This window comes from Carassius gibelio, chromosome A21 (genome assembly GCF_023724105.1).
Source record: "Carassius gibelio isolate Cgi1373 ecotype wild population from Czech Republic chromosome A21, carGib1.2-hapl.c, whole genome shotgun sequence".
Lineage (NCBI taxonomy): Eukaryota > Metazoa > Chordata > Actinopteri > Cypriniformes > Cyprinidae > Carassius > Carassius gibelio.
Genome location: NC_068391.1, coordinates 8170988 through 8187432, shown reverse-complemented (window position 1 = coordinate 8187432; position 16445 = coordinate 8170988). Strand labels below are relative to the sequence as shown.

At 37.1% G+C, this 16445-nt stretch overlaps 1 protein-coding gene across 1 annotated transcript in view; it reads left to right on the top strand.

The window, feature by feature from the left end:
* The window catches only part of LOC127941322 (netrin receptor UNC5D), a 159093-nt gene that overhangs the window by 114068 nt on the left and 28580 nt on the right, over nt 1-16445 (top strand). Inside the window, exons 3-7 of the mRNA XM_052536268.1 lie at nt 3567-3710; nt 4253-4356; nt 11482-11662; nt 13758-13925; nt 15625-15789. Of these exons, the coding sequence (XP_052392228.1) occupies nt 3567-3710; nt 4253-4356; nt 11482-11662; nt 13758-13925; nt 15625-15789 (762 nt within the window). The remainder of the gene's footprint in view (nt 1-3566; nt 3711-4252; nt 4357-11481; nt 11663-13757; nt 13926-15624; nt 15790-16445) is intronic.

Below are 16445 nucleotides of genomic sequence, written 5' to 3'. Positions count from 1 at the left end.
GCTTCGTAGTTAATCCATGGCCTCAAGGTCTTTGGCAGCCATAACAGGATGTCGAATTTGGTTGGTTTGTGGGAGATTTTCTTCTGTCTACTCTAATGGATGCATCAGAAACAATGGGTTTACTATCACATATGCCAGGGTCTATGTGCTTCCTGTAAGGCCACACACAACACTGGCATCAACTCCAGCGTTCTCCATATGCAACACATTCATAATCATTAGTCATGCTTTACTGTTTTCTACTTTCCTTTGTCTGTACACACACACTCTGTCTCAGTCTGGGGCCTGAAATTATGATTTATATGGTTTATTTAAAGTCAACAGTGCCTCCAGTGAAACAGTTTCCTCCATGGCAGCATTTTGTCCGAGCAGTCATACTCAAGCTTCTTGTCGTTTAGTTTCAAACTTGGCTTGAGCGTCTCGATTCCTCTGGGTATCTGTGGATGAGCGCTGGAAGGTTCCAGTTTCTTGGCTGCATCCCCAGGGGCAGAATTGGATGCGACAGAATCTGTATCTGAGGTGGTGTGTACATATCATCTTGCCAATAGCAATGAATTGAGAAAATGTACCATATATATATATATATATATATATATATATATATATATATATATATATATATATATATTTTTTTTTTTTTTTTTTTTTTTTCTTAGAACAATGAAATTGACATTTGATTTTGCAGAAGTCATCTTTTCAATCATATATTAGAGCCAGTACATCAACACAGCCAGTATGCTGTCTTAATGTAATGCAATCTAAACAATTTGCCTACATAAAAAGATCAAACGAGAACTGTGTGTATGGAAACACCAGTATTTCCATCATATTAGCAGAGTGCGTTAGTGTCTTTTGATTTCATTCACTTGCATCTCTTCAGATAAAAAACACGAACTATTCTAGCAATTTAAACCAGCAGTTCCTAGTGAAGTAATAACATGTTGTTGTCCCTTTATTTATTATTATTATAATTTATAAATCCAGTTTGGCTCTTGGTAAATTTAGGGCTGTAGTAACTACAACATTTTTGTCGAAAACAATGTTGTTTTTCAGGATTCTTTGAGTGGGAAGTTCATCATTTATTTGTAAGAGAAATCTATGTCATTGTTGTCAATTTAATGCATCCTTACTGAATAAAAGTACTAATAGCAGTATTCACATGACATTTCCAGCTCAAGTGATTGACTCAAAACATCCTGGCAGCAGAACTGAGAGAGCATGAGCAAAGATGGTTGAGCATTGCCAAGCAACTGCCAATGAGATAAATAGGAATGCACAGACATTTTTCTCCTGGTATTAAAGACCTACTTGATCTGTTCAGGTTATTTTGCCAATTCATTTTGAGGTCTCACTTTCAGCATGTATAATCCTGAGTGCAACTGTACAGGTATTTTCATTTCGTATTATCCACAGGAGCCTTCATTGCAGGCCATTTATTCAACAGTATCATGTGAATATACATATTTGATTGATTACATCTTTTTATGTGATTTGATTTATATCTTTTTTATGTTATTTTTCGTTAAAAATGGTCCTTATCAACCTTGATTGACCCGGCAATAAAAGTATTCCCTTTAAAAATTATTACAATAATAATATGATATGTGTTTTTTTTTTTTTTTTTAGCGGGTTTTGGTGAGCTTTTGGGCTGGAAATCGTCCACATGTTCTGGCAATATTGCCTGCCTCTTCCACCACCACCGCTGCTGCTGCTGCCCTCTTTTCTCTTCCTTTTGGCACAGGAATCTCAGTTTCTGTTCTGTCAGTTTTGTTCTGTTCTCCACTGTTTGAAAGATAATCATTCAGATTTAAAGGATTATAGATGATTAGAGTCCTGACCTGACTCAGTCTCCCTTTATTTAGCAATACCCTTTTCATTTCAAATTCTCTCTCTCTCCCTCTCGCTGCTCATATCTCACAGCCAAGCGTGCTTCTCGGCCTGAGCAATATCGAATTGATTTTCCATTGCTTACCTTAATATCATTAAAGATGAGTCTCATTTTCTTTCAGCAGAGTAAATGCACCCGCAGAGACCCACACGGAGGCTCGCATTAACGCCGCCGTCTGCGACAGTGTTTCATAGTTGTAATTCTCCCTCTGCTCACTCTTAACATAATTGTGTCTCTAATTCGCGTAACGGTTTCATTTAAAATGTTTTCACTTTTGTAACCATTAACTCGTTCTCATATATCGGGTCTCTCTTTTGTGGTGCGTGTCTTGACTCGACACTCACCATTGCCCTGGCTCATATATTTTGGTTGCACTTTGCAAAGCTTTCCGGGAATTGGTTGTGAGAAAAGTGTAATCCACCACCTCAAACGCTTCCTGCATAATTTAATGTTTGGTCTGCACGACAACAGTACTAAAATTAGGATTATGACAGAAAGGATACATTATAAAGCAGTCTGGGAAGAGAGCAGCATGGTTGAAGAGGAGCCTGGGGAACATTTTAAAAATTCTCTACTGGAAAATGTGCATTATTGTGATTCCCATAATCCTGCTTTCTGACTCATACCATTTTTGCTCTTTAATCTGTTACCTGGTCATGGTTCTTGCAAGAGCCACAAGGGTTCGGAGAGTTCATTAAACGCAAACTAGGCCCAAATGGTCTTATGCAATATTGGAATTAAATGAACATTAGAGGATTACGATAGATCTGTGGTAAAAGCAGGGCTGTTTATTTCGAACCTTCTGAGGGAATATGGCTTAACTGGCTTTTCATTTTAGTGCCTGCTATTTGTTTAACTCCATTTAAAGTTACTTTGAAACTTTTCATGCTGTAAACTTTCATATATATATATATATATATATATATATATATATATATATATATATATATATATATATATAAATTTGATGATTTATTTCTTTCAATCAGTCCTAACAGTATGTATGTGGTGTGTCAGGGACCAAAAATCTAATTGGGATTCTCAATTAGAGTGACATTTTTAAATGTGAAAAAAATTTAATGTCCGCAACACTGCTTTTAACTCTTTTATAAATATGGGAGTTAAAAGCAGTGTTATGGACATTACATTTATTTCACTTTAATAGTTCTAGTTTTGTCCTGCGCCTGCCAGAATGTGGGATGTGCACACAATTACTTGTTTAACGTTATTAAATGTGCACAGAAAAATGTACAGCTACACACAAATATAACTAGAAAATATGTCAAATTCTATTGCTGAGTCAAAAATAGGGATGAACAACAGTTTAACTAAATATTTTGCTTCACAAAGACATAAAAAACTTGTGCGCAGAGCCTGGAATCAGTAAATCGTAAGAGAGAGAGAGAAGCGTTTAGGAAAACACTTTGATTATTCAGTTCACTGTGCAAACAATGTGGTATAAAACATTTTAACAGGTTACACTGCTTTTTTTTCGCGGGTGGTGGGGGGTGGTAGCTCATTACTGGAAAAGCTGCATTGTTTTGGAAACTGAAGCTGAGCTGAGTTTATAGCATTGCTACCTTTAGTTAGTACTGATTTTCAAAGACTGTTGCCATTATAAAATGTGGATCATGTCTCTTTTTCATTCTTAGTACTTCCATTTTTCCTTTGCGTGCAGGGCTAAAAATCCGTGAAGTGATGATAAATGTGTCCAGACAGCAGGTGGAGGACTTCCATGGACCAGAGGACTACTGGTGTCTGTGTGTGGCCTGGAGTCATCTGGGCACCTCCAAGAGTCGCAAAGCCACTGTCCGCATTGCATGTCAGTATAATTTCCATTTTATATATATATATATATATATATATATAATTTTTTTTTATTTTTATTTTTTTCTAATAATATTTATACAACACGGCTATTATTTATTTATTTATTTATTTATTTTACAGCACCAAATGGAATTGCATAAGCACTATAAATTACTTTCCAAATAGGTTTCCCTAACTTTTGTGCTATTGCAAAGATAAAATCAGCATTATTTTACAATTATGTTAATAAAAACTGAAATTAGTCGGCACTCCTAGCCTTTAAAAATACAAAAAATGACATTAGTTGACCTGCAAAATAATTTTTCTGTAGAGGTCATTTTATGCTAATGCTGGTAGTGAGACCCTGGAATTGTTTGCATTAACATTCATGTATGGAATATCAGTTTACTTTTAGTTGCACTGAAATTTTGAATATGCTAATATTGAATACTCATCACATTTTAATCATCATTCAAATTGTTTTAACAGAAAATCTTCTTGATTTAGCTTAACGTAGAAGCTACATGCTATCGGTGTTCTTTTGTTTCCGTATAGACCTAAGGAAGAATTTCGAACAGGAGCCGCAGGGGATGGAGGTGCCTATCAATGGCATGATTGTTCTCCACTGCCGCCCACCTGAGGGAGTGCCTGCAGCTGAGGTGAGTGCGGCATATCGCCCTCTACCTGTCTGGATATGTGCATTTTCATTCTGTTGAACAGAATTTAAAAGGACAAATCAATCAGTCGATGTTGGCATTCAGTGCACTGTTTGTATTTTGCCTTATAGGCATTAGATGAGCATGCTTTCCCACAAATTAGGGATGAGTGGGGTTGTATTTGCGAGCGAGAACCAGTGTGTGCATTATCATTATCGTAGTCAGGGTTCTGGAACGGTGATATATTCAACAGTGCATTTGCATGCTCGGCACAGGATTTGCAGTGCATTTACACGTATGTTGATTTTCCGGTTGTTGCTTTTTTTTTTAACCAAGCACCTTCTCATTACATTAATTTAGGGAATGCTTTGTGTCTCTTTTTAGAACTTTCTAATTTCCTTCTATATTTTTTCTTTGTACAGTATATGTCCTGAATAATATGTGCTTTTTGAAACAAGAACTGCCCCATGGTTCTCAGTTCCAGCAAGAGATAAAAGATTTAGCTCAAATGGACAGTTTGTGTTATTGTAGACCCCTCGTTTTCTTCTTGCTGGGTCACTCACAAGGCCTTTTGTTTGATATGCAGGAATGCCAGCTCAGAGAAGAACACAGACTTTGAATAATGCAGAGCAAACCCCATCCTAAACCTCTGAACTGCTGTACACTGTCCTTAGAAAAGTGATTCTCCTGAGAATAGGGTTGAAGTGTGAAGCAGCAGTTGGACTATCTGTCTGTCTGTCTGTCTGTCTGTCTGACTGTCTCTGTTTTTGTTGTAACTTTGGAATCTGATTTCAAGTTTTCAGCAAGAAGTGATACTAAATTCTGTGAGCGTCAAAGAAGTGTTCTGAGAAACCGCTCTCAGGTTCGTCTCAGTGACTCCAAGTGTGTAATATCAAACCTCCTACAGACTTTTGTGATGGGCTTTGGAGGATATCCATGTGCTTAGTGGAAATCAAACTGCAATTGCTTCTCATAAACCCAGTGTCATATTATCATCATCCCCCACATTCTAGCTAGATAATAAGTTATACCAGTGCATTTGCCTCTCTGAGGCTGCTGACGGATTCCTTGTTTTTCTTGTTTGTTTTTTTTATGCCACTCTGTGTTCTTTGTAGTAGTTTCAGAGCAAGCAATGCTTAAACTAGGCCACCACCACATTTCAACATCAGCTTTGAAAAAAAGAAAAGAAAAGCATATCAACTCGTGCCATCTGTCATGTTGGAAACGGATCCAAAATGGCTGTATGATGAGCTGCCGTCTGTGATCTGGAGGGAAGCAGCCGTGCACCATCACTACAGCTAATCAATAGTTACTAAAGCCAGCATGGCACTGCTGCTGAAAAGGATAGTCAGGTTTAGGAGATGTTCGAGACGGAGCCAAGATCCGGGTCCAGAGGTCTGTATGCCAGAATGGTTTGTCGCTGGAGATTACAGGTCAGCAGTTGAATGCTCCCTCTGTAATCATTGCTGCTCAAAGTCTAAAGGTCAAGCTGAAGAACTCTGCCACTGGTTAACATATGAGCCAAGATGGCTCCCCCGTTGGCTGGCTGATACCATCTTTGGACAGGACACAAGTCTGGCAGAGACTGGAAATTGATCAAGGGCTCGGAGAGCGTTGGCAGGTCATGGCTGACACACCACCGCTGCGCTTCACGCGGGTTAATTATTTTGCTCTTGATTCTGGCAGTGAAACGTGAAAGCTTGATTAAATTGCTTGTATTTGAGTTTGTTTTTTTTTTCTTTCTTTTTCTAAAGACGTTTGCGAAAGGTCACAGGCTCGTAACAATTTTGTCATTGTTTGTTCTGGCATATGTCATCCCTGTCGTTTGTTTGTTCCCCGCTTGAATGGAAACCTGTTTAGAAAATAGCATTTCCCTGGAGCTATAAGATCATCTCTGTTGAATAATGAACGTAACATAATTAAAACAATTACACCAACACGGAAATGAAAGTGCGATATTAACTGTCAAAGTAAAGTTCATGCAGATTACTCACAGCTAAGACGGGAGAAAAAAGGCTCTCAATAACTTTGAAAGATCAGACCGATCATTAAGCTCATATTAACTTCACAATCCTCATCCAGCGATGCAATTAATCATTCAGTCTGATGAAGCAAAGTCATTTAAAGTGCTTAAAATGTAATTATTCAGCAATAAACATGGCACGGGCTGCGCTGTCAAGAGTAGGATGCGAAGGAAGGACACGTCCGGCCCCGTTCTAACCTCACGTCCGAAATAGCGCAGTTGGATTTAGAAAGTTCATTTCTTTAATGTGATTCAGTGAAAGTAACCGTAACGCTCGTAAGGGGCCACAGACTTGATTGAAGCAAAGTGATGCAAAGGGACTTTAATGAAACTGGAACTTAATTGAGCAGGATGGAACAAACCCGGACAAGACCTCCTTTTGTAATTGCCTTCTTGTCACTTTCACTCTCCGTCCAAATGAATGTAAATCTAAAGGGTGGTTTTTGCCCAGAATGACGATGTTATGAGGTGTTGTACCCGTTTCAGGGCTAATTGGATTGACCTGTTAGGGATGTGCCATATTCAGTGTTGAGAATGAGCCTGTTTTTTGGGGGTTTTGTTTTTTGACAAAGCCACCCGGAAAGTGTGTCCATGGTGTTGGCCTCTGGAACGTCTCAACTTAACAACATGATTAACTGCATTATGAGAATCCTTAATGGCGGCAAATGCCAGCAGTGTTTCTTTGAGAAGGGTCTGGCTGCAGACTTGCACTCTCAGACACACGCATGCGCATTTAGATACATGCGCTCTCAATCTCGCGTATGCGCAATTGGACACATGCACTCTCAGACACACGCATGCGCACTGTTTTAAATGCATGGCATTGCATACAGGCCAATCAACTTGATACACAGGATTTAACAGTTGCACAGATAGGCTATTATTATTACACTTATAAAAATTTGTCTTGAAGTTTTTTCTTGACAAAAATGTAGTCAATATCATCATGTTCATGAATGTTAGTACATTTTAGTCAAAATGGGTTATCATTTTAGTTGCTTTTTAGTTGTTAATGTCTAAAATGCATTAATTTAAACATGTAATGTATCTAACATGTACAGTAAATAAAGCATATGTGTTTACTGATGTATTAGCAATTCTTTTGTTGTTACTATCTTGTGAGTTTAGAGACTGATTAGAATATTAGTATGTAGATTAGACTACTAGTATTAGTGTGTAACTTATTTCAAGTTTATCTCTGCATTCGGATCATTGTCTGTGCAAAAGCTGTTATATTATGTGTTTGTTGTGGATGTTGCTGATTTATCTCATAATGGGTGTTGCTTCAATTTTGGGTACTTTTGTTTTCATCTTGTAGATATTTTTAATCAAAACTAACAAAAGTATATTGTGGTTTGTTTAGTTTTTTATCCGTTTTGGGTCAACTGTTTTGGCATGAAAATATTTCACCAAGCCTTTACACCCATGATTTATTTTAGTGCTTTTCAAATGTTTTGTGTGTAGATGTAGTACACTTGTACCACACTTAAAAAACTTAACCTGAAAAAAGAAGTGTCGTCATTAAATTTGCCACCATTTCGTTCTGAATATGTATGACTATTTCTTCTGTGGAACATAAAAAAGATATTGTGAACAATGTTTCAACTTTGACCACATAATAAAAGGAAATGGGGTCCAAAAAAATCTTTTTGACATTCAGTGCAATAATAATAAAAAAAAACCTTTTTCATTTTATCCTTTTGTGTTTCACATAAAACAATAATGTCATACAAAATAAATAGTCAACATGAGGGTGACTAAATGATTCGTCATTTGCAAAAAAAAATTATTTTTGAGTGAACAATCATTGTAAAATATGAAAATCTGTAATAAAAATATGAAATATATATATTTTTTAATTATGATCAAAAGAGATAAAATCATAAATCATTGTATAACCATTTATTAAATTTTTCAACCATATTTATTGTTAGGAATCTTTTTATTTCTGTTTTTTTTTTTTTTTTTCAAAATGATTGGTTACCAAGGAGACAACAGTGTAGATGAAGAGCTTGAGATAAAATATGATATATGTGATGTTAATAAACGCATATAGTTAAATTGACATTATTTTCCAGTAATGCATCTATATTCACTCTTGGATATTGTCAGACTTATTAGACTAATAAGAGTGTGAAATATCATCTGGAAGAGAGTTTATTTTCTAAAAGTACACAATGTCAAGTGTGGCCATATAAGAAGCACCACCTATAAAGTATATAGGATGCATTTAGTGAGTTCATTAAAACACTGGTGAAGTGTTTTAGTTGAAAAGTGTTCAGCTTGAACAGAACTTTATTTCAGTTTTTTTTCTGTTTCTATGAAGTTCTCAAAATATTAACCTCCATCTTTAGATGTGCTCTCAGATTTTATCTTTCGGTTCCCCAGACAATCCCGATGTCCTGTGGGCTCTCAAAGCTGTAGTGTCCTTGGAAACTCCCGCAGGCCTGTATAACCGGTGTAATGGTGGTCTGTGCCTTCAAAGGAGGTTTGGAAAGCGGTTCAGTTAGCGTGACATAAGGGGTTATCTGTATTGTCCTTTGAGGGTCTTAGTTGGTGGGCGTGGCGATCCATGTTCATGGGGCTTTAATTAGAAACAAATGTGCTAATTAAGCAAATTCATTTCCTCTGTTCCCTGTCCGGAGGCTTATCACACCCATTTGAATATGTCCCTCAATATTCATCTTCTCTCTCATCTCTCCATCTCCCAACAACCCAACATCCCCCCTCCAGAGGTCCAGAGCAGACCCAGAAACAGCCTGCGATTTGAATACAAAACACACACACACACACGCTTGCACAGAATGAGATTGAATTTCTCCCCAACAGAGTCTTATAAGGGAGATGGAGGCACTGATAGAGGAAAAGCTTTAGATTAGGTCTCTGATAGGGAAATCATTAGAATGAAAAAGAAAGCATTTAGATAACAAATGATACAGATCCTTTTGAGAGGGTGTTTGGTTTAAAATACAGGCTCTTTTTGGTGCCTTTGATCAGTTAACACAGGGTTAAATGCACATGAGACTCAAGAGAAAAAAAGTGTGTACATTTTATATTACTACTCAATAAACCAATAAATTATTGTAGAAAAGCCCCATTCCATGTTGTCACTTCAATTTATATATGGCCTTGATGTCCTTCAGTCTTTGGCTTGTTTTGAGGTTCTTCAAGAACTTTATTTTTTTAGCCTAATTTGAAAATTACTTTTTTTTTTTTCACCTGTTTCATTGTCCACAAACAGTTTTCCCCCCTTACTATTGAAGATGCATTCATATTGGAAACAAAGACATCATTCTAATTTGTCAGTTCACCAATTAAAGGGATATACAAATCTTAATAAACAGCATCATTTTATTTTTATACTTTCTGATTTTTAAAATTTTTCATTGTTTTAAAATTTTTTTTTATTGAATTATATAAATGGCGTGCCACTCGCCGCCATCTTGGCAATGCCCCCGGGCAGCTATTTTAGACTAACAAGACCAGGCTCCTACCTAAATGAATGGGCAGAGAGTCAGAACTGCACTTTCACTGGTCACCGGGACATAAAAACTGCATGTATAGAAACAGCAATAAAATATAATAAAAATCGCTGAAAAAGTTTGATGACTTTGCCAAAATAAGGTTTAAAACATGCTTTTCCCCACAGGTTATACTTTTACTATGCATGCGCAAGGGTTCCTCAACTGTGCGCATACGTCTGTGGAACCAGACGATAGGCTTAAATGTTTCCGGGCTTGACAAGTTAAAAGCAGATGATTGGCTTTCCAGCGGGAGGGGCGGGACATGTGCATACAACCACCAAAAGTGGCAAAGTGGCATGTCTCTTATAAATTGTCTCTGATTTTTATATATATAAATATAGTATTTTAGATCAAATAAATTTAGCCTTGTAATCATAATAGACTTTCAAAAAATAATTTTACCCACCCCAAACATATATATACTTTTTTCAGCTAGAGTGAAAAGGCATTATGGAGTCAAAGGAGCAACATGACTGGATTAGCTTTTGAGGTCCAACCATAAACACAGAAGGGAGGGAAAGGAAGGAGAGGAGGAGAGAGTGAGAGAAAGAGAGGACCGATGCAGTCACTGGCGTTCTGGGAGCTCTGGACTGGAACAGAGAAAAGAGTGAAATTAAAAGCATATGATGAAAGAGTTCTCTCCGGCCATCACGAAGATGAGAAAGAGAGAGAGAAATCTCTCACACATGACAATCTGATGGCTGATATATTGATTTTCCTCCCTTCATTATTCTTTAAGGCCTTAGAGAGGGAGTTGAGCAATTTTACTCGCCACACGTGCGTGTTTGCTACTGTGGTGTTCAAGAGCAGAGGGCGAAAACTTTACACATAAACAGAGATTCCCAAGGGGTGTGCTGTGTTTTTAATCTGCAAACGTGCAGTGACATAAATCAACCCTGCGTCCCCGTGTCCTGACGACTGCCGCCCCTCTGGACCGACTTAGAACTAGCGGCTGTTGGAAAACGATTGCAATTTGCACAACCAGCCGTGCGAGGAGGCCGTGTCGTCACACCATTGCTACCTTTGTAAATCCTAATGAATCAGATAGCGTCAAATATCAGAGCTGAATAAATAACACTAAACTGGCATGATGTGTGAGGATGAGCTGTGACCTGTGACCCAATGAAAGTGACGTGTTTGAACGCAACTATGCAGAGGACCTGAGAAAGCAAACGTCTACTGCATCACATGCTTTTAGTGCTATTTATCCGTCTGTGATAGGTCACACAGAGGTCATTGTGAAGTGCTTGCTGTTGCATTGATAGCTTGTGTCTTATTTGACAGTGTATCTTGGATTTAATTGGCTGAGCTGGTGTGGGGGCGTTGTTTGCCTCAAATAGGCTGTCAGGAAGTGTTGGTTTGTGAAGTCGAGAAAAGCTTGGCAAAAAAAATGAACTCAACCTCTACATCCTCCTCATGAAAATTGTAGATTGGTTCCAGGAGAGGGGGCTGATTTTTACTTGTGATCTTGCAGTTGCATTGCTGCCTGCTGGTTGAATTAATGGTAAACTTTCATTAAAACTTTGGGACTTACTCACAAAGGCTGGTTTTAAGCTGTCAGACCTGCCTCTTTTTTTCCAGGTTGAGTGGCTGAAGAATGAAGAGCTGGTGAGTACTATTGAAGACATGAATATCGACACTCGAGCTGACCACAACTTGATCATCAATGAAGCAAGGCTGTCTGACTCTGGAAACTACACCTGCCTGGCCAGCAACATTGTTGCTAGGAGACGTAGTGCCACAGCAACAGTCATAGTGTTTGGTATGGAAACATGCTTTGACTATCATTATCATTAAATTATTCTTTTGGTTGCTATTTAGTAGATTTTACTGTAAAAGGTTTTTTTTTTTTTAGCTCTGCAGTTTACATGAATAATCCACAACTGATTTGTTCAAAAACATTGATTCATTAAAAAACAAAATAAATGACTTTATGGATGAGTCACGAAATCATTCATAACCATTTTGTTCAGAAACACTGATTTATTCAGCAACACAACAAGCAACTGTCTAAAATTTACTGTACTAAAACAATTAGTTTTAAAAACACTGATTAATCATTCAATCACTCATTTATAAAAACTCAGTATGAATCAGTGTTTTAAATGAATCATTTAATTGAATGAATCATTGACTCAGACTGTCTAATAGACTTACTGTATTACCACCTACGTCACAGTGTAATCTAAAACAGTGAGTCATTCAGAAACAAAGCAAGTGACTTTCATTAAATTATTCACAACTGATTTGTTTAAAAACACTGGTTAATTCAGGGGGAAAAAAACAATAAGCTGTCTTTATAATTGAGTCCTCGAAACATTCGCTCAAATGAAACACTCACTCACATAGACAGTCAGTTGTATTGTCCCTGAATGAATCAGCATTTTTGAAAGATTCAGTTAAATGAATGAATTACTGAATCACTCTTTAAGACTTGTAACCATCTACACATGTAATGATTTAAACTCTAAAAAGAGTGACTGGAAAAATATCCCTCATGCTCAGACTAACAGTCTGTCGGGAAAAACACATGCGGAGTGACACAAACAGTGTAAAATCTCAGTGATGCTGGATGTTTGAATAAGCAAAAGTATGAATGGGGTATGAGAGCTTCAGATTCCTTAAATGCTAGGGAAGGAAACAATCTTTTTCTCATCCAAGTGCCAGAAAAGTTGCATAGAAACATCTGGATCTCACAAGAGTTACTGCAGATCACAATTTGTGAAAGTTTGACTCACTGCAGAATTGTGCTGCCCATCCATTTAGTCACCTACAACGACCTTCGCTCTAACAGTTTACAAAAAATGATCACCAATAAATCACCATCCCGCCACGACCCATGACACAGCACACACGTTTTTCATCAAGCGAGATGTAATGTAGAAATACACCGTTTCATCATTTCTCCAGACCTGTGTCTGCGTGAGGCCATCACTTAGACCCCCGGTTTGACTTCTGTTTTTGTCGACACACATAATGAGTTAATGATTCTAGCGCTCCCTGTGTGGCCAGCATTGCCACGGTTCAGGCTCCATTAGCCTAATTGACATGGTCTCCTAGTGTTTTACCCTCAATATTTTGATAGTAAGGTAATATGGCGCACTCTCTCATCAGTCACAGATGAAGGCTAAAGCCTGCCGTTTCAGAGGCTTGATTAAACGCACTGAAAAGCTTTGACATCCGCTGTCAGAAGCAGACAGAGCCCAACTGAGCACTAGCTGAATGATCCGCAATTAACGTTTAGTAGCTAATGTAAACAGCTAGCGTAGCATCTACAATTTAAAAAGCACTGGTTAAGAGAAGGGAAATTAGCAAGTGTTATATTTGGCATTCATATAATTTTTAGAGGCAGCGTTGTACCCCCAATAGTGCAAAATTTGCGAAATTAATAAACAGAAAATGATACGTTTTAGGAGTAGTTCAAAACAAAACCCTTTTATTATAATGAAACTACCACTACTGGTTACTTTCAAATGTATCTGTCCTTCATTTGTCCGCTTCATGTAATAATTTATGAGAATCTATCTTAGTCATTTGCTTTTCTCATTAAGTCTCCAACGTGGCTGTAAGTGTACGAGACAGGTTTATGTAGTCCTGGGCAATATGGAATAGTATCTAATGTAATAACTAGTATGAGCGAGATTGATATTATGTCTATTTATTTAATTTAAAGATGCTGAAGTCCTCTTGCAGTAATCCTTTTTTGGTTCCAGAGCCTGCTTTATATAGTTGTATGGGAAGTGAAACTCTCTATTCCAAAGGGCTGTACAGTATTGCATTTTTAAAACTCCTTTCAAAGAATGCAGTACGGAACGAGGCCAATGTTAATCCACTCTTTGTCTCTCTCTCGGTTTCAGTGAATGGAGGGTGGTCATCCTGGACCAACTGGTCAGAGTGTAACGTCCGCTGTGGTAGAGGAGTTCAGAAGCGCACACGGACCTGCACTAACCCTGCTCCACTTAATGGAGGGGCTTTCTGTGAAGGAATGTCCGTTCAGAAGAGCACCTGCACGTCTCCGTGTCCAGGTTAGAGACACAGAACAGTTAGCCTGTGAGCTGTCAGCTTGCAGTCTGAACTGAATATGATGAGAGATGAAGACCTGGGCATCTCAGAAACAGATCTGTCATCCTCAGTTAATTATTGAATAATAAAAAAATAATTTTAAAAAAATATTGTTTTTTTGATAGTCTCTTATGTTCATCAAGATCAAAAATACTAATATTGTAAAATGCTACAAGTTTACGTAACTGTTATATTTTAACATGTAATGTATTCATGTGATGGCAAAGCTCGAATATTCAGCAGCTATTACTCCAGTCTTCAGTGTCACATCATTCAGAAATCATTCTAATGTGCTGATATTCAAGTCACATCATTATGTATAATGAATAGAAAGTTCAGTAGAACAGCATTATTTGAATATCGAAACCTTTTGTAATATTGCTTATTAACATTAAATGTCTCTATTGTTACTCTTGTTAAATTAAATGCATCCTTGCTGTATGAAAGTATACATTTCTTAAAAATAAAAATAAAAAATGAATCAGTCTTGCTGGCCCTAAACTTTTGAAAAGGATTTTAAAAACTGAATATTTGTACTTTTTCTAATAAAAATAAAAATAAAATAAAATAAAATAAAAGTCCTTACCTTTCATCTTTACCTTTAAAAAGTTATATATTAATTCTTATCACAACATATAACATTTAATATATATAATGTTGTTACAGAAGCTCTCCTGGAAATGTACCTGGATGCTCTTGTGAATTTTGACAGCAGATTCAACAGTTCAGTGCTTGTCAGTCAGGCAGCGTGAATATGTTTCACTGCTATGCATTGTTAATTAAACATGCTTTCTGAACAAATTGATGGCTAATGAGAGCATTCATATAAAGCAGGAACATTAAAGTATGTGCTGCATTTGAATTGACCTCAGTGGCATAAGCCTCTTGAGTTTTACAGTTGATATGTGGCTGCGTTCTGTTAATGTGACAGTCATTTTCACAGATTTCCTGTTTACTGTCTAAAGCGTGATACAAAGCTCCTCGTAGCGAACAAAAGAGATGGAGCAAGACAGATAAATGGGGATAAAAACAATTCAGAATGACAGACAACTGAAAAAAAAACATATTCATGTGACAGAGATTTGACAGTAAGAGAAAATCGGGATAACGAAATTCCATAGGTTTAGGGAATCAAGACAGACAGATGAAAAGAGAAAGACTGAGGAGCAGAAAGAGAAACCTGATGGAGTGCAAAAGAGAAGCATAAAAATATAAAACTTGGGTACTCTTACGCTGGCTAAATTTATGGTTTCATTGGAAGCACCAATCACATGGGAACCACTAGTCATGTTGGGGGAAAAGTTATCTGAGGAGGGCATGACGAAAAAAAAACGTAATCTTGCTCTCCAGCCCAACTCAATCCCAGTACCCCACTCAACAGAGACACACAAACACGGCATTTGCATTTAGATTAGCCACACAGGAAACACAAGCAGCCCATGGAATCGTTAGGGTAAAGGGGAAAGCCTGATGGAACAAGACAAAAGTAAATTGTCTTCGGCTCTTGTCAGAGATAAACCTTGAGAGGTAGAGTCCTGGAATTATAGCAACACCACCCACAGAAGTGAGTGACCATTCTGAGAGAGCGTTTTTTAGTTGCAAACTCTCCATTTGAAACTTTTTACGCGCTCTAATGAAAATGTGTGTCTTTGTGTGTGACAGTGGATGGTGGCTGGGCTGAGTGGACTATGTGGTCTGGGTGTAGTTCTGAATGTGAGAGGCAGCGCACTAGAGAGTGTACAGACCCGGAGCCAAAGCACGGAGGCAGACTTTGTGATGGAGCCGCCCTGGATATGGACAACTGCACCGGAGACCTTTGTATTCAAGGTGGGTAATATTCACCCACTGTGTAACCGCTTGTCATCATCATCACTATCATCTCCATCTTTGCCATCACTGCTATCATCACCAGAGTTTATGCCTGTCAGAACTGAATTGAGAATGCGTTTTAAATCCTAAATTGAGTTATTTATAATGGATTGGATTGAGAGTTGTAATTCTGGTTTGAATTTAAGAAAGAGGAATTCAACTGAACTTAAAGTAAAAAAAAAAAAAAAAAAAAAAACTTTGCAATTTGACTTGAGGTATGAAGGTTTAAAAACTCAGACTCATTTTTTTTTTTTTTTTTAAATATCGGCTATAGACATTTTTAGCAATGTGTATTATTATAAAAACAAATGTTGCATGTGTATTAAACAGTGTAAGTATTAATACATTTTAATGAGTTAAAATTATTATTTTTATTTATTTTAAATGTAGGTTTTTTTTTTTTCAATTTATATGATCAATATTGCATATATTTAAATAAAAAAGTTTAATATATAAAAAAGTTTATAAATGTAAATAATAAATTAAATAAATGAATAATATACTATATTAATATAGTATAAAGCATGTACCATCATTGTCATCACCATCATTACCACAAGGCTAAACATATTAAAATGATTAAAACAGTTAAATAATAATAATAAAATAAACTG